This window comes from Mesoplodon densirostris, chromosome X, assembly GCF_025265405.1.
Source record: "Mesoplodon densirostris isolate mMesDen1 chromosome X, mMesDen1 primary haplotype, whole genome shotgun sequence".
NCBI lineage: Eukaryota > Metazoa > Chordata > Mammalia > Artiodactyla > Ziphiidae > Mesoplodon > Mesoplodon densirostris.
Genome location: NC_082681.1, coordinates 20,582,754 through 20,601,835, shown reverse-complemented (window position 1 = coordinate 20,601,835; position 19,082 = coordinate 20,582,754). Strand labels below are relative to the sequence as shown.

The 19,082-nt window shown below is 43.2% G+C and overlaps 1 protein-coding gene across 1 annotated transcript in view; it reads right to left on the bottom strand.

The window, feature by feature from the left end:
• Positions 1 to 19,082, bottom strand: part of GPC3 (glypican 3) — a 435,634-nt gene that overhangs the window by 45,312 nt on the left and 371,240 nt on the right. Inside the window, exon 7 of the mRNA XM_060087058.1 lies at positions 14,263 to 14,422. Coding sequence (XP_059943041.1) covers positions 14,263 to 14,422 — 160 coding nt within the window. The remainder of the gene's footprint in view (positions 1 to 14,262; positions 14,423 to 19,082) is intronic.

The following is a 19,082-nucleotide window of genomic DNA, read 5'->3' as shown; positions in this document are numbered from 1 at the left end:
GTTTATTTTAAATTTTGGTGGAATAAAGGATGTGGAACATACAATTCACAAATAATAAAAAACTATACAATATTCTTTATTGTAAATTCCATATAGCCAGTTGATTTTCACAGAATGCTTTCACTGATTTTTGTCAGACTCTGGCATCTGTAGCCAAACCAGGGTTGCAACTGACAAGCAAGTGTGGTTCCTGCAGGAACACTACTTGATATATTGGTTTACATTGAGGAGGAAGACAAAAATGAAATGACAAAGATGTATGTGGGAACATCACTCCTTCATCAATGATGGGAGTGACTTTTCTGATAATGGGACAATAGTTTTCAAATACTGGAAGAACAGTTTCTCAACGTATTGTGCTATTTATTCACAATGTAACGGCTACAGAGACAACACAATTTAAAGTTTAATCTGCACTGTTAACATTTTCTTCCCATCACTTTCTTAAGTCTAGATTCTAGACAATCCACAAAACAATAATTCAAGCCCCCATGAGTAGTTTTTGGTGATTTCTGGGGTGTAATTATTTCCGTCATGGTCAAATTCAAGCTACGAATGTGAAGACACTACACACAGAGTTGGGAAGAGTATATAATATTTCCAGGGAGGGGTAAGGGTAAGCTGGGACGAAGTGAGAGAGTGGCATGGACATATATACACTACCAAATGTAAAATAGATAGCTAGTGGGAAGCAGCCCCACCCATAGCACAGGGAGATCAGCTCGGTGCTCGGTGACCACCTAGAGGGGTGGGATAGGCAGGGTGGGAGGGAGACGCAAGAGGGAAGAGATATGGGAACATATGTATATGTATAGCTGATTCACTTTGTTATAAAGCAGAAACTAACACACCATTGTAAAGCAATTATACTCCAATAAAGATGTTAAACAAAATTTCCACCACCCAGGCACAATCAGACACAAATAACCTCAAGAGCATAGATAACAGTACATGTACTAAAATAATTAGAGTGTGATGAGTTTTGAGTATGTTTTCTTTGTTTTTAACAGAATGTATTTAATTATAAATCTATAGAATTTAATTTTTAATAATGACTATTTTTAACAGCTGGGTCATGAAAATTCTGAAATTAACAATCGGCTCTTATGAGCCAGTGCAAGGCAGCACCAGGACCCCACTGCCCTCACCCCCATTTAGACTGCTGTTTGAATCTGTTCCACCACTGGGTCCAAGGGTAAGGACAGACACAAGGCAGAGACACAGAGAGCAGGCTGCTCCTCCCTACTCAGCGTGGGCTCTGCTGCTCTGCTCTTTACTGCCACTCTGTACAGAAGTTGAAGTAAGCTCTTAGAAATGTTTACAGCAATTTGACAGAGAGATTTTTAGGTCTGTTGAGTCTCATAATTAAAAACTGTGGCTTGTATTTTTGTAGGCCTTTTTGTCATTTCCTTTGTGTGGTAATTCATTTTTATTATATGTTACAAAAGTACTGGTCCATGACAGATTTGGGAGGAACAACAACAAAATCAACACAAAAACACTCCAGTCCTTCACTAGATAACTTGAGATGCACTGGTCTATTCTGTGAGGCCAGAGTTGGAAGGGAGAGAGTGGTGGAGGAGATAAGGGTGGACTGGACAACCTTGATATTGACCATTCAGCCATTAGGGCTAAAGACGTGTAGCTGGAGGAGGGACTGTATCCCTGTTTGCTTTTCTAACACAGGAACAGGAAGGCCACAAGCCTGGAAATAATTGGGGAGAAATGAGAACTGGATTCTCATAGTAGTAAAACAAATCTAGAGGCTGTGAGTGACGGACAGGATGTTGCAAAGAGCGGCTCCCTGGAAAAGTCTGCCATTCGTAAGGATCCATTTGCTTAGGAAAATAGTTGTAGAAAATCATAATTGGTGACAGGTACTCAAATACAACCAAAGAATCTCTTCTACACTCCTCTTTCCTTCCCGGAGCCTGAGAAATTGCCTCATTGGTTTGCTCCACCATCTTGGTTCTCTTTTGCTCTACTTACATGTTTGCATCATAAAACCACATCATCTCAGAGCTATTCAGTTCCATGGAAGTCAAGAGCCCATGATAGAGGTATCTATCCATTCTCTGACACCCCACTCCACCCCTACCCAGCCAGTCTTTCTGATATATGGTTACTTACTCTCTAGTCAAATAGCTCCAGAGTCAGGAAGCTGATTGTTACCTAGAGCAATTCATTCCACTGAGGAATCGCTTTAAGGGTGGAAAGTTCATCCTTTTGTCAGTCAAAATATATCTCCCTTATAAATTCCATGTATTGGTTCCAAGGGGTGGGGTGGGAGGAACTGGGAGACTGGGAATGACACAAATACATTATTGATACTATGTATAAAATAAGACAACTGATGGGAACATACTGTATAGCACAGGGAACTCTACCTAATGCACTGTGGTAACGTAAATGGGAGGGAAGTCCAAAAGGGAGGGGACTTTTGGACTTACCTATATGTGTATGACTGATTCATTTCGTTGCGCAGTGGAGGCTAACAAAACATTGTGAAGCAACCGTACTCCAATAAAAATTAATAAAAAAATCTAGGGACTTCCCTGGTGGCGCAGTGGTTAAGAATCTGCCTGCCTATGCGGGGAACGTGGGTTCGAGCCCTGGTCCGGGAAGATCCCACATGCTGCGGAGCAACTAAGCCTGTGAACCACAACTACTGAGCCTGCATGTCTAGAGCCCACGAGCCACAACTACTGAGCCTGGGAGCCACACCAACTGAAGCCTGTGCCCCTAGAGCCCGTGCTCCGCAGAGGGAGAGGCCACAGCAATGAGAAGCCCACGCACCGCAACGAGGCGTGGCCCCCGCTAGCCGCAACTAGAGAAAGCCCACGTGCAGCAACGAAGACCCAACGCAGCCAAAAATAAATAAATAAATTTTAAAAATTAAAAAAATTCCCATGTATTGGTTCCAGATCTTCCCTCATCTTCCACGTGCAAGACCTCTAAATAGTAGAAGACAACACTCACGTCTCCCTAATTCTCCTCTTGTATAGACTGAACATCGTGACTTTTTTTTCAGTGTCCTTCCACTGACCCTATTTCCAGATTCTTCACTATCTTGCTCACTCTCTGCAGGATGCACTCTAGGCTACAGACACACAATGTCTCACACAGCGTGTCCTCCCCCTCCCAGGAGCCCCTACCCCTCTGTTGACTGGAATAGGGCTCTCATATCTCTTTGCTTACAATTTCCACTGCTAGAGGTTGAAAGACACTTTGAGGAAGCTAATGAAAGAAGCAGTGAGGGTGAAAGCTACCAAATAGGAGGCAAAAGGAAGCAAATGCCGACAAGTAAACACTGCACATGGATAACTGAAGTATTTATCAAACATCTACTAAGTGACAGTCGTGGGGCAAGGCAGGAGAAGGAAGCAGAGTTTGGTGACTGAGAGCTGATAAGTGTATGTATAAGATGACAAAGACTTGCTTTCTACACTCTGAGGAGATCATCATTAATCAAGGAAACCACTTCATACTGAAAGCCATCCTGAAGTTGCTAATGAGATTGCCCACTGCTCTAACATAGACTATTCCCAGACACCAGAATTTGTAGAGTAGCTTCTACTCCATTTTTATTTGCTTGGTAATTATATTACTGCTTAAGTCCACCAATGAGCTACAAATTAAGAGATTCTGTCTGCGCGGTAGTCCTGTTCTCATCTTTTTTTTTTTTTTTTTTTTTTGCGGTATGCGGGCCTCTCACTGTTGTGGCCTCCCCCGTTGCGGAGCACAGGCTCCGGACGCGCAGGCTCAGCGGCCATGGCTCACGGGCCCAGCCGCTCCGCGGCATATGGGATCCTCCCAGACCAGGGCACGAACCCGTATCCCCTGCATCGGCAGGCGGACTCTCAACCACTTGCGCCACCAGGGAGGCCCCCGTTCTCATCTTTAAAGGTTTATTTACCATCACCTGTACCCATTAGGATTGTAAAAAACAAACAAACAAAAAAAAAACAAAAAACCCCACAAAATTTTAGAAATCATTAAGTATATTTAGAAACATTAAGAACCATAAGTGCTATGGATCATTTTTCTGGATCATTAAACATCTCTTACCCAGGTGTGTACGTAGGCAGCCTCTATAACAAGATTTCCTTTCAAAAAGACTAACAAAACAAAAACTTGCCAGTAACTTCATTCCTACCAAAGCAAATTGGAAATCTCCTTGGCAAATAAGGGGGAGAGAGATGATGGCTGTACCTCTATTCTTTCTGCCATACTAACAAAGTTAACGGACAGCCTTGTCTGAATTGGAAAAAGACTTGATAACATTTGTGCACACAATGGCGTGTGCATATGTGTAGTTTCAGGGGTTCTGTGGAAGGTCAGTGATTGTAAGACATCCGATGGCTCTGAGTCCCTCCTCCTCTCAAAGTAGGACGTCAGCCTGGCTTCATATCTGATCTCCACCTGCAGCCACAGGGAGTGTGCATACCACACGCCTTCAGCTTCTGTCTTGTTCTGCAGGCTCATGGTTCCTTGTTACCCTGGGCTCCTCTGATTTGGCTCCCTCAAGAGGCCATTGTTCATCAGGGGAACGCAGGGCCATCACACAGGTTTAATTAGACATCACATCTTTCTCTCTTTCTGCTGTGACATTTCTTCTTGCAGGGAGCACTTCCCATTGGAGGGCACACAAGCTGGTGCTCGCAGATCCCTTGGGGATGAAGTGAAGATCCCTTCACTTCTATGTGGCAGCTCAGCCGGAGGCTCTGGGCTTGCCGCCTTCCTGCCGGTTCTGCCTCTCCTTTTCCACCAGTGAGTACTGAACCTCTCCCTTCTATTCATTTCTAGCCACACCAGATTATGGCAATTAGTTGAGGCTGTTGCTAAACTGGCAGACATGGCTTCATCCAGAGGAAATCAATCGCACCATTTAGCCACACTCATACAGTCAACTGCTGCCTTTTAATTTGAAAACTGATTACAAAATATAATACAATGGTCACAAATTGCTCACACTATCCCTAACACTCCCCCAATTCTTAGAATTATGCAGAAGGTCTATTGACAAGTATAAGCATTATATAGCATTACCCCTGATGAAAACCTCACAGCCTGATGGCTCAGATGGGAAGCATCAGAGGGCAGTAGACCTACAAAAGTGAACCCCAGCGTATGTCCTTGCAAATAATAAGAAACAAACTCCCTAAAGCACCTCAAGTGATGGTAATTTTATAGGAAGTTTTTTACCTTTCTTAACTCTCATCTATCACCAGCTTACCTGAAGTAATTCCCTGGTCAACACTAAGGCGTGGGGATGGCCCCTTTCTGGGTAAACTTACTCAACTGGCAGGTGATATCACTGTGAAAGCTTGCATCTAAATCCCTCTTTGTGAGCCACGGGAACTACACAAAGCTCTGGGGTGAGGTGGGAATGGCTGTCTTGTCAATCTATTAGCCAGGACCACCTGGTCTGTGTCTGGGAGAAAAGTGCTATTATAGTGAGCTTTGCTTCCTTCAGCTTCCCTATGGCATTTGATCTCTAAAAGAAAAGATCAAGGCATGAGAGCAGATTGCTTCTGGCTAAGAGCAAGAGAGAATGGAAAGAATCAGGGGCCCCATTTCTTGACCCTCCCCAACTCGTTGTCCACCCCTGCCCTCACTGCCCCGTTAACACCAAAGAAAACAAAACATAACTAGCTTGAGATTCTTTCAAGATGTAGGTGACTACTACTTTTGTGACTGGTTATTTGCACAACTCAGCAGACATATTTGTCATTGTTTAAATACCTTCTCACTGGGCTAAAAACAAGTTAATGAGTAACTGAAAATGCCACCTTGGGGATGAAAAAGAGGGAGCACATTATAAGGAAATTTGTTGGCCAGAACATCGAGAATTTAATTCTAGCTGCAGGCTTTTGGTGAATAAAATTAACTTATAACCCAGTGGTACCAAATAATATTAATAATATTACTCTAAGTGGGTAATTTATTTACAGTTTACAAAGTACTTTTATATCCATTATCATGTGTGTTTCATTCAACAACTTATGAAGTGGGCAGGTCAGGAAATATTTTATCATTATTTTTGCATATGAGGAATATGAGGCTCAGAGGAGTTGAGTGACTTTGTCCAAGGCCAACACTGGGAAGTAACAGAAGCAGAACTGAGACTCAGTTTCTTTGACCCTGTAGATGAAATGTCCTTCCTTCCTGTTATGTCTCAAGCTTCAGCGGCCTAAGTGTAGGACCGTATCCTGTTCACCCATCAGATGGGATCTACCTCCCAGTGTGAATGACATAGGGTCCCCTTACACTGAGGTCTCATGTTTGAGGGACTGATATCCCAGAAAGACGGGCGGAGGGAGTCACTAAAAGATCTTGCCTGAGAAATTCAGAGATGGGTTACTTAGTGGGAAACAACCTTCAACATAAGCGCCAAAGATCTGACGGTGGGTTTCCAAGGAGTGCAAAGGAAGTGGGATAGAATACATTTTGGGAAAACTGCCATACTCTATTCCTGGACTTGCTACGAGCAGGGAAGTATAAATAGATATATTACTGTATCCATATGTATTTTGAGCTCTGAATAGGACTCAATAACTTTCCCATTAAAAAACCCCAGGACATTTCATTCTCCTACAAACCTTCTACTCATTCTTCAGCAGGCAATATGTTTTGTTCTAAAGCATGAAAATGTTGCAGATGCCACCCATGATAAAAGCCCATCAGAGAACTCCTCCATTGATTTTACGCTTTTCACCAAACCAACCCATTAGTGAATTTATTAAAACGTGTGACTACCAGCCCACATTTGTGAGAGTTTGATCTGACAGTTTAGAAGAACAGTTAAGCCACTGAAGTGTCCTTCCTCTCTTCTATGTGCACAAGCATGTTAGGAACAGAAATATAAGGTTACATTTGATCTGCTAAAAAAAGAAAAAGAATAAAAGTCACTGGCTTAGAAAATATTTTCTAATCTCTGTTTTTGGGGAGTCATTGTTTTTTCGCCTCTAGACTCTAAAGTAACTGCACGGAGGGAATATTGGGTGCAGAGACTCCTGGGCCACAGCTGTGAAGACTTCGTGACTTCAATCCAGAACTGCTGCGAACGGGTGACTGGTGTGGGGAAGCACACAGCTGCTGTCCCTCCCAACAGCTGGGGATGACAGAAAAGAATGGCCAGAGGGGCCTACCTAGACCTGGATTTCACCTTCACCCTCACTCCCAGATGAGGAACAAGTGACAAGTTTTCTCTGTTCAGTCCTCACGCTAACATGGAGAGACCGAAAGTTTCTTGCGGGCAAATATTTCCACAAGAAATGTTTGTTTAATGCGGCAAGAAACAGCCATTTGGTTTTAGTATTGGTTCAAGTCCTAAGCCCAAGACGTGTTTCATGAACTGTCCTCCTCACCCTGCCACCAACCAGCTGAAGCCCCTCTTATTCCCATGCAGCAACAAGGAATGTTTCGGTCTTCTATAGTCTGTTTCCGCTTTCCTCAGCCAAAGAAATAGGCTTTCGCAGTATCCATTCTTTGGCCCAGCTTGAGACAAGAATATCTTTGTTTTCTGACTCGTTGCCATAAAGATGTTAGGCTCGCCAGCATGCTCTGGCTGTACCCACAGCATAACACAAGCTGGAGCAAGAACAGGTCCAGGGAGGACAGGGGTGAGGGAGTGGTAACACAGATGCCTCTGACATAGGTATTTCTTGCTGGGAGTTGTTCTGTGAGTGTATATTTCAAAATGTGTTTCCAACAGTAGGCATGCAGGTGTGCACGCCTACAAGAGTGTGCACACGTGTGCATGTGTGTGCATGGGCGTGTGTGTTTCTGTGTGGGTGAGACTTGGCAGAGAGGCGGCACATGCTTCAGATGCTTAATCATCATGTCTTGGCCAGGGACACATGGCCAGAGCTTGCAAAGCTTCTCAGGGATCAGCCCCAGCCAAAGCACTGGGAGTAGCCAGCTTCCCCAATAGCTTACAATAAGAGCTCTGACAAGGCCCAAAGCTAGGAACAATGCTGATGGCAACCTGGCAACAAAACAGTCAGCTTATCACACCAGGTCCATCATGGATGATCTATCTTTGGAAGGGAGTCCGAACACGTGTGTTCAGTGTAAGTGTTTTATAACTCATGGGCTAAATTCAGTCTTTGCAGAAAATACATGCCGAACTAAGGTCGCTGAAAAAGCCAAAGAGCTTCCAGAGACTTTGGAACAGTAACAACAGTTTTATGGTTGTTATAAATATTTGTAGAGCTGCACAGGTTACAAAAGCACTTTCACACTCATTATCGCATGTGACTTTCACAAAAACTCACTGAGGTAGGCAAGGATGATTATCCCCATTTTACAGTTGGAGAAACTGAGGCTCAGAGTGGCTATATAACTTGCTCAAGGTCCTACTGTTAGCAAATATGCTAGGACTAGAACCCAAGTGTACTAATCTATCACAGGGATGACTAGAACCCAAGGGACCTAATCTATCACAGGGATGACGGGTCTTGGGCCTATTTTATACTTCCTAGAATACGTAGCCCACCGTGGGGGCAGGTTAGTGGCTTCTTCGATGCTTCAAGGATTAAGCCTAAATGCCAAAAGAGCTCAATTAGAAGGTGGTAACGACTGTAAACAAATCACCTAGGGATCTTGTTAACATGACCTATTATGATTCAGTAGGTCTTGAAGTGGGGCCTGAGATCTGCTTTTCTAACAAGCTTCCAGCTGATACAGACGCTGCTGCTCCACGGACCCCACTTGGAATGGCAAGGGACAAGGGGACGTTGCTGAATGTTGGTTAACTGGTTTTAGTTGCTTTTTATGAGTCTTAAACAAACAAAAAACCAAGGCGATTAATTCTAATCTGTATCTGCCGGCTCTTGGAGCGCCCATAGGTCGGCAGAAACAGCAACAGACCAGTTGCTTTAATAGCAGATAGCAGTTTTTGAGTGCTCACTAGGTGCCGGGCACTGTTCCAATGGCTTTGCATGGATTATTTTATTTAATGGCCACAACCCTATGAAACAGGCTGAGAGAAAGGAAATAACCCACCAAAAGGGAAGCATATTACCCTCGTTCTGAGAAGTGAAAGGAATAGGTCAAGCTGTAACTGTGGGTAAGAAGACATCGTCTAATGGTCATCTCAGCAGCAATTAAATTCAACGATCAGAAAGAAGGGTCAGACTCTAAGCATACAAATAAGAATTATAGAAAAAGAGAGCACTTGGGGAACTGTAGGATGAAGAATTTTAAAAGTGAATATAGCCCAGAAGGCCTGGAAACTACTCAGAACTTCTTATGAGCATCCTGGCATACAAGTGTGCTGAGGGCCCTTGGTAAGAAGCCTGGCTTCTTTGACTGGAAAAGTCAAAGGAGCCAGAGTAGGGAAAATGAGATCTTTTTTCACGTGTAAATAGCTCAGGAGAAGAAAACAGGGAACCTGCAAGCTCAGAAGAAGGTGTCCACAAAAGACTCCAATAAGTACCTTGCCAGGGACTAAAGCCAAATAAATGAACATAATCACAGACTGCTGGCACGAGAAAGGCCGGCGAGAGATGTCTGGGCATCCTCTTCATTTTACAAATGGAGAAACTGACTTCTAAAGAGAGGAAGGGGCTTGCCCTGGGATACATGGGACTTAGAAGCAAAGCCAAGAATAGAACCTCGGTGACCTGCACTTCATCCAGTGCAACGAAAGATGGGAAGAAGTGAGCCGGGGAAGCCAGCCAATAGGACCTGGCTGGCTAGAGTGCAAAAGAACTGCTGAGGGACAAAAGGGAGATAGAAGAGAGCCTGAACATACTCTGAGCCTTGTTTTTTATTTTCAAGTTGTCTTTCGGAGGAAGGAATTTGGACATTCTAAATGAGATGGTGGTAAACGCACACAGTGTTCCAAGTCTAGTTGACTAAGTGGATGTTGATGAATCACCAGGACGAGGTGGCATCTACCCAGATTTTGGGTAAAACTGTGTAAGAGCTGACCGAAGTGTATAGCTTGTTATTCCAAATAGCTATTGTGCCACGAGCCTGGCAGATTGCCAATGAGTCTCCTCTCCATGAGAAGCATTTAAAAGGAGACCCAAGGAACTCCAGGCTGGTAGGATCACTGAACATGTTAGGCAAGTGTAACCTATTGGGAGTAAGGCATCATTTTTCCCATAAATTAAATTAACCACCATTTGTGTAGCGTTTTACAGTTTACAAAGCACTTAGGGTAATCACGCCTAACTAATTGACTAGAATTGAGAGGATAAATGTGCATTTGGACAAAGGGAAACCAGTGGATGTAATCTATTCAGGTTTTGAAAAGGCCCTTGACAAGGTCCCAGACCAAACACTGTTTTAAGAAGTTAAGTCACCATGGAACTGTGGAATCGTGTTTTGAAATGGATAGGGAAGTGGCTTATAGGCAGGAAAGCAAGAGAAGGGATAAGCAGGGACTTTTGGAGAAATATCAACAGTGGTATGTACTAGAGATCAGCGTGGAGACCAGTTACCAGTTTGCTAAATCATCTGGGCAACCTTTAGATGACCAAAAGCTTTTCGGGGTAGCAAAGCAGATTTGTCCAAAGAGTGGCCTCTGAAATCTGAATTCTAACTCTCAACCTTAGCCACTGCATGACCTTAAGCAAATTACTCTACCTCTTCCAGCATCAGTTTTCTCATCTGTAAAGTGGGAATAATAATAGTGATGTTGTGAAAATGACATGAGGCAGTGCCTGGAAAGTCCTGGCACAGTGCTTGCAGCATGGTAAGTGTCCAATAAACATAAGCTTCTATTATTTTTACTTATTATGTTTATTCAACATTCTTTTTATAGGATGCCAGGCTCTGAGCGATCATGTTATGCCCTAGGAATGGAACTTGGGAGCCACTGCAGACTATTTCTTGAAAGCACTGGCAGAATTTGTTTTAGTAACTCAGAGGACAGAGATAACTGTAGACTGAGATGGTTGTGAAAGACTTCATTGAAGGAAACTAATAATTATGGAGCACCTAGTATGTTCCAGATAATGGGTTAGATGCCTTACAAACTTTCCCCCTCGATTTGATCCTGAAATAGTCCTATGAAGTTGGGATAATGATCCCCACTATGATGGATGAGGGAATGCAGACTTAGAAAAGAGGCTAAGAACCGACCCAGGTCCTGCTAGCTCATAAGGAATAGAGCCAGAATTCAAATACAAATTTACTCTACCCCTAAACCTTTTTTTTCACTGCATCATACTTGAAATGTACTTTTAGGGATGGGTGTAATTTAAGAAAAAATATAAGAGGGGTATCTATATAGAAATAAATGTGGGCAATGCTATGAAGACAGATAAGAACAGTATCATCAAAAAATCTAGAAACAATAAATGCTAGAGAGGGTGTGGAGAAAAGGGAACACTCTTACACTGCTGGTGGGAATGTGAATTGGTACAGCCACTATGGAGAACAGTATGGAGGTTCCTTAAAAAACTACAAATAGACCTACCATATGACCCAGCAATCCCACTACTCGGCATATACCCTGAGAAAACCATAATTCAAAAAGAGTCATGTACCACAATGTTCATTGCAGCTCTATTTACAATAGCCAGGACATGGAAGCAACCTAAGTGTCCATCAACAGATGAATGGATAAAGAAGATGTGGCACATATATACAATGGAATATTACTCAGACATAAAAAGAAACGAAATTGCGTTATTTGTAGTGAGGTGGATGGACCTAGAGTCTGTCATACAGAGTGAAGTAAGTCAGAAAGAGAAAAACAAATACCATATGCTAACACATATATATGGAATTTAAGAAAAAAAATGTCATGAAGAACCTAGGGGTAAGACGGGAATAAAGACACAGACCTACTAGAGAATGGACTTGAGGATATGGGGAAGGGGAAGCTGGGATGAAGTGAGAGAGTGGCATGGACATATATACACTACCAAACGTAAAATAGATAGCTAGTGGGAAGCAACTGCATAGCACAGGGAGATCAGCTCGGTGCTTTGTGATCACCTAGAGGGGTGGCATAGGGAGGGTGGGAGGGAGACACAAGAGGGAGGGGATATGGGGATATATGTACACTTACAGCTGATTCACTTTGTTATACAGCAGAAACTAACACACCATTGTAAAGCAATTATACTCCAATAAAGATGTTAAAAAAAATAAACAAACAGTATGTCTACTCATGCTCATGGGGCGTGAGTATGGTCGTTCTTGCCAAAGTGCAGGGTTTCTGTGGGGCTACTGGTGGGAAATGAAGCCAAAAGGATACTTTAGGCTAGACCAGAAGGCCCTCAGAACTCTGCTAAGGAGTCTGAGCATTATCCTCCAGGCAATGGGGACAGGATGAAGGTAGCTGAGCTAGGGAGCGGTAGGAGATGCTTTAGAGAGATTAACCTGGCAGCTGTACAAGATAAATTTGGTGGAATCTTCTGCCTGGGTCTCTGATTCTTTGTTCTCTAATCTGCTAGCCTAAGGCTCTCAATACTCCTGTCTTAGCCTAGAAGCCTGGAGACCACTTAAGATGTGATTGAAATAGCATATGTAGGGGGGTAAAAAGGGGATAGAAAGGAAACAGTGAGATAAGCAGAAAAAAATTACAGATCATCTACAGTGATTTGGTGCCCAACTGTATATGAAAGGCAAGGGAGAAGAGTCAAAGATGACTTCAGTTTTAAGCCTCAGCGACTGGGAGAATAGTAGTGGTATTAGAAAAATAAGGTTATTAAGGGAGGAGCCAGTTTGGGATGGTCTGTTGATATGTTTGATTTCCGACACATAGAGCTGGGGGTAATGGTGGGAAAGCCAGGAAGAAATGACTGGTAAGCAGCTGGAGATGTGGGATGGGAGCTCAGGAGAGCAGTTAACATTGGAGGTAATGATTTTATGAATTATCCCCATAGTGGTATAATAGTTAAAGAATGTTCACTGCAGCATTATCCACAACAGCCAAGAGGTAGAAACAACCTAAATGTCCATTGATGGCTAAATGGATAAAGAAATCATGGTGCATACATGTAGTGGAATATTATTCAGCCTTAAAAAAGAAGGAAGTTCTGTAGTCATATGCTACAACATGGATGAACCTTGAGGACATTACACTAAGTGAAATAAGCCAGTCACAGAAGGGCTACATGATTCCACTTAAATGAAGTAGACAAACTCATAGATGCAGAAAGCAAAATGATGGTGCCAGGGCTTGAGGGAGGAGGAAAGGGGAGTTAGTGTTTAATGGGGACAGAATTTCAGTCATACAAAATGGAAAAGTTCTGGAGGTCTGCCATACAATCTGCATATTATTAACAATACTGTACACTTAAAAGTTTGTTAAGAGGGCAGATTTCATGCTAGATTTTTTTTTTTGCCAGAATGGAGAACGAAAAAAAAAGAACTTAGAGAAATCATAAACAAAATTGAAACTGCCAAAATGGATAAGATCTGTGTTTTCTCTGGAAAAGAGAGAAAAGATAGAGGCTTAAGGAGAGATCCAGTTTCAGGTAGGATTAGAAAGAACTAGTGAAGGAAAGAGGTTGAAGAAAGAGGAGCTTGCAGGGTCTCAGAGGCCATGGGCAATAGGATTTCAAGGAGAAGGTTGTGAATTGCAGAAGGAAGAGTGTGACACTGGAAGTCTTAAGACCCAAGTTAGGTTTCCAGCTCTGCCATTTAGATGAAACTAATTTCTTCTCGGAGCCCCAGTTTTCTTATCAGTAAAATGGAAACACGAACACCTATCCATACGAAAGTATTTTGTAAATTGGGCTAATCGATACAAATGTGACTTGTGAGGGAATATGTTTGTTGTGGCTGTTTTGCTTTCTTGACAGCATCAGCTCTCTATTTTTCTTCTATTTGTTTTCACCTAGCTGTGCAGTTATGTGTCATAGCCTGGACTACTTGTGAGAAAAAAACCAAATATGACATTCTAAAAAGAGAGGGTCAGCGGGTCTTTTCCTTTGAAAGTTACCCCATCATTGGTTTTCACCAGACTCTCAAGATTGCATTTCTTTTTTCATCTCTTTTTATAACCAAGAAGAACCAAGGAAATCTCCAGTAGGAAACAGAGCCAACTGATTTAGGTCAGTTCATTTTAGACAATGAGAAACAGGAAGTTACCCTCTACTCAGGTCCAGAGATTTAAAAGAAAAGAAAGGTTACCTGAAAACTTCATTTTCTAGAGTGTAGTCTTTCCTTGAAGAATTGATGGCATTGTGTGTTGCAGAGATTTACGGGAGTTATAGAGAGCAGATTCAATTGGTCTTTAATTCCTAAGCATCACCATTTTAGCTCAGATTTGAGCCAGCACTAGTCAGTTACCTGCAAGGAAGCGGAGCTGGTTCTTCACTTTCATCATGCCATCACCAGAGCCTCCGATACACTCATCTTCATCATCGCCGCAGTCTCCACTTTCAAGCCCTTCCTCATCAAGGTTTTTATCCAAAACTCTACCCTTGGGCACAGACATGGTCCTCAGGAGCTGAAAGAAAACAACCAGGATTGTAGCAGCTCTTCATATTTCTCAGGCAGGGCTAAAACAGTCTGTTATTAACAGGAGGCGTTAAAAAACGTTAAAAGAGTCACACAGAGGTTTTAAAAATCATTTTCAAACTTAAATAGACGTACACTGCTTATACTCTCTAGAGTTGCATACTTCTGGACCATTCCATAGCAACTGACATGATTCTCCACCCTTCCACTCTACTTCCACCATCCAGTAGCCAGAGTGTATACTGTATCAGAACGTTCCCATGTCTTAAGTTCCTGAAAGCCTCCATGGGAGGAGAACTCACTGATGAGGAACTTAAGACATGATAGGCAAGGCATATTTATAGGCTGAGAGAACACCATGTTCAGAGAAGATGTCTATGGAAGCCCTCTCTAACTATATTTACATTCACTAAATTAAAGCAACAAACGCATCCCACCAAAGGAAGAGAACAGCAGTGACATTTTTATACACATTTAAATGAATACTTATAATTGCCTCGTATTATGCCCTGACCACTAGAAAAACTTTAAAAATATCTCCCTTTTCCACAATTTCAATAAGATGCTTGGAAATTCATTTTGCTTCATTGTAGACCATATGCCTAATAAGAGGCATGTCTGTTTTGTCCTTCAGTTTCTGGGTTTTCAGTCACACAATCAATGCCTTTCTAATTTTATGGTGACTCCCGCCTCCCAAATGTCTCTCCACTGACTGAGAAGCCCAGCTCACAGCATGAGTGGTCTCTGAGAGCAATTTGACTTTTCCTCACCCTCTCTCTCCAAGGCTGTATTCCAACATCCTCTATTCCTCCTCTAGCTTCTGCCCCATCATCCATTTTTAGTTCTAAATCTCAGTCCCACCTTTCATTTTTAAATAATGGACAACAAAAGATGGTGGATATGCAGAAAGTGAGATTTCTGCGATTGCAGAAGAGGTATCTGGAAGAAAAAAATGCTGCATACATAACACAGGCACATCTTGGTTTCTGTGGCTTCCACTGTCTGTGTTCATTGTCACTGCAAAATATACTCTTAGGTTCTCCACCTGTGATTTAGCTGTTACACCACGATCTACTTGCAACAAGCTACGTATCATAGAGAAATGTGACTGCAGGTTGGTTTCTCTTTTTAAGCAAAGAAAGAAAAGTCCACAACAAAAAGTTGGTTATTTCCTGGCCAACGACCTCTAATGTTGTCTGAGAAGTGAAGCCACCTCCCATCACCCACTCCAGCAGCACCTCCACCCTGCTGTTCTAAGTCATGTGCTTCGCTTCCCCACCTGTGAAACCCACACATCTAAACGTATAATATACACACACAGGCTAGGATAAGCTACACCAGCAGTTCTCTAACTTTTAGAATTTAGGACACCTTTATACTCTTAGTGGGAATCCCAGGGAACTTTTGATTATACATAGCTATATCTATCCACATTACCATCTTAGAAATTATAACTGAGAAATTAAAAAAATATACTTAATAACTAATTTAAACATAACAATAATAAACCCATGATATGTTAACATAAATAGCATTTTTGGAGTTGAGAACGATGGCGGAAGAGTAAGACGCAGAGATCACCTTCCTCCCCACAGATACATCACAAATACATCTACATGTGGAACAGCTCCTACAGAACACCTACTGAACGCTGGCAGAAGACCTCAGACCCCCCAAAAGGCAAGAAACTCCCCATGTGCCCGGGTAGGGCAAAAGAAAAAAACAGAGACAAAAGAATAGGGACGGGACCTGCACCAGCGGGAAGGAGCCGTGAAGGAGGAAAGGTTTCCACAAACTAGAAGCCCCTTCGCGGGTGGAGACTGCGGGTGGCGGAGGGAGGAAGCTTCGGAGCCGCGGAGGAGACTGCAGCAATAGGGGTGCGGAGGGCAAAGCGGAGAGATTCCTGCACAGACGATCGGTGCCGACTGGCACTCACCAGCGCGAGAGGCTTCTCTGCTCACCCACCAGGGCAGGCGGGGGCTAGGAGCTGAGGCTCGGGCTTCCGTTGGATCGCAGGGAGAGGACTGGGGTTGGTGGCGTGAACACAGCCTGAAGGGGTTAGTGCGCCATGGCTGGCCGGGAGGGAGTCCCGGAAAAAGTCTGGAGCAGCCGAAGAGGCAAGAGAATTTTTCTTGCCTCTTTGTTTCCTGGTGCGTGAAGAGAGGGGATTCAGAGCGCCGCTTAAAGGAGCTCGAGAGATGGGCGTGAGCCGCGGCTAACAGCGCGGAGCCCAGAGACGGGCATGAGACGGTAAGGCTGCTGCTGCTGCTGCCGCCACCAAGAAGCTTGTGTGCAAGCGCAGGTCACTATCCACACTGCCCCTCCCGGGAGCCTGTGCAGCCCGCCACTGCCAGGGTCCCGGGATCCAGGGACAACTTCCTCGGGAGAACGTACGGCGCTCCTCAGGCTGGTGCAACGTCCCGCCAGCCTCTGCCGCTGCAGGTTCGCCCCGCATCGTGCCCCTCCCTCCCCCAGCCTGACTGAGCCAGAGTCCCCTAAGCAGCTGCTCCTTTAAACCCGTGCTGTCTAAGCGAAAAGCAGACGCCCTCAGGCGACCTATACGCAGAGGCGGGGCCAAATCCAAAGCTGAACCCCGGGAGATGTGCAAACAAAGAAGAGAAAGGGAAATTTCTCCCAGCAGCCTCAGGATCAGCGGATTAAATCTCCACAATCAACTTGATGTACCCTGCATCAGTGGAATATCTGAATAGACAACAAATCATCCCAAATCGAGGAGGTGGACTCTGAGAGCAAGATAGATTATTTTGTCCCCTTTTCCTCTTTTTGTGAGTGTGTATGTGTATGCTTCTGTGTGAGAATTTGTCTGTATAGCTTTGCTTTCACCATTTGTCCTAGGGTTCTGTCCATCCGTTGTTTTTTTTTTCTTAGTAATTATTTTTTATTTTTATTTTAATAACTTTATTTTATCTTACTTTATTTTATTTTATCCTCTTTATTTCTTTCTAATTTTTCTCCCTTTTATTCTGAGCCATGTGGATGAAAGGCTCCTGGTGCTCCGGCCAGGCGCCAGGGCTGTGCTTCTGAGGTGGGAGAGCCAAGTTCAGGACACTGGTCCACAAGAGACCTCCAAGCTCCACGTAATATCAAATGGCGAAAATCTCCCAGAGATCTCCATCTCAATGCCAAGACCCAGCTTCACTCAAAGACCAGCAAGGTACAGTGCTTGCTGCACACCCTATGCCAAACAACTACCAAGACAGGAACACAACCCCAGCCATTAGCAGAGAGGCTGCCTAAAATCATAATAAGGCCACAGACAAGCAAAACACACCACCAGACATGGACATGCCCAACAGAAAGACAAGATCCAGGCTCATCCACCAGAACACAGGCACTAGTCCCCTCCACCAGGAAGCCTACACAACCCACTGAACCAACCTTAGCCACTGGGGACAGACACCAAAAACAATGGGAACCACGAACCTGCAGCCTGCTAAAAGAACACCCCAAACACAGTAAGATAAGCAAAATGAGAAGGCAGAAAAACACACAGCAGATGAAGGAACAAGGTAAAAGCCCCCCAGACCTAACAAATGAAGAGGAAATAGGCAGTCTACCTGAAAAGGAATTCAGAAAAATGACAGTAAAGATGATCCAAAATCTTGGAAATAGAATAGAGAAAATGCAAGAAACGTTTAACAAGGACCTAGAAGAACTAAAGAGGAAACAAGCAATGATGAACAACACAATAAATGAATTTAAAAATACTCCAGAAGGGATCAATAGCAGAACAACTGAGGCAGAAGAACAGATAAGTGACCTGGAAGATAAAATAGTGGAAATAACTACTGCAGAGCAGAATAAAGAAAAAAGAATGAAAAGAACTGAGGACAGTCTCAGAGACCTCTAGGACAACATTAAATGCACCAACATTCGAATTATAGGGGTCCCAGAAGAAGAAGACAAAAAGAAATGGACTGAGAAAATATTTGAAGAGATTATAGTTGAAAACTTTCTTAATATGGGAAAGGAAATAATCAAGTCCAGAAAGCACAGAGAGTCCCATACAGGATAAATCCAAGGAGAAACACGCCCAAACACATATTAATCAAACAATCAAAAATTAAATACAGAGGAAACACATAAAAAGCAGCAAGGGAAAAACAACAAATAACACACAAGGGAATCCCCATAAGGTTAAAAGCTAATCTTTCAGCAGAAACTCTGCAAGCCAGAAGGAAGTGGCAGGACATATTTAAAGTGATGAAGGAGAAAAACCTACAACCAAGATTACTCTACCCAGCAAGGATCTCATGGAGAAATTAAAAGCTTTACAGACAAGCAAAAGCTGAGAGAGTTCAGCACCACCAAACCAGCTTTACAATAAATGCTAAAGGAACTTCTCTAGGCAAGTCTCTTCCTTCAAGAGAAGGAAAAGAACTACAATAACAAACCCAAAACAATTAAGAAAATGGGAATAGGAACATACATATCAATAATTACCTTAAATGTAAATGGATTAAATGCTCCCACCAAAAGACACAGACTGGCTGAATGGATACAAAAACAAGACCCATATATATGCTGTCTACAAGAGACCCACTTCAGACCTAGGGACACATACAGACTGAAAGTGAGGGGGTGGAAAAAGATATTGCATGCAAATGGAAATCAAAAGAAAGTTGGAG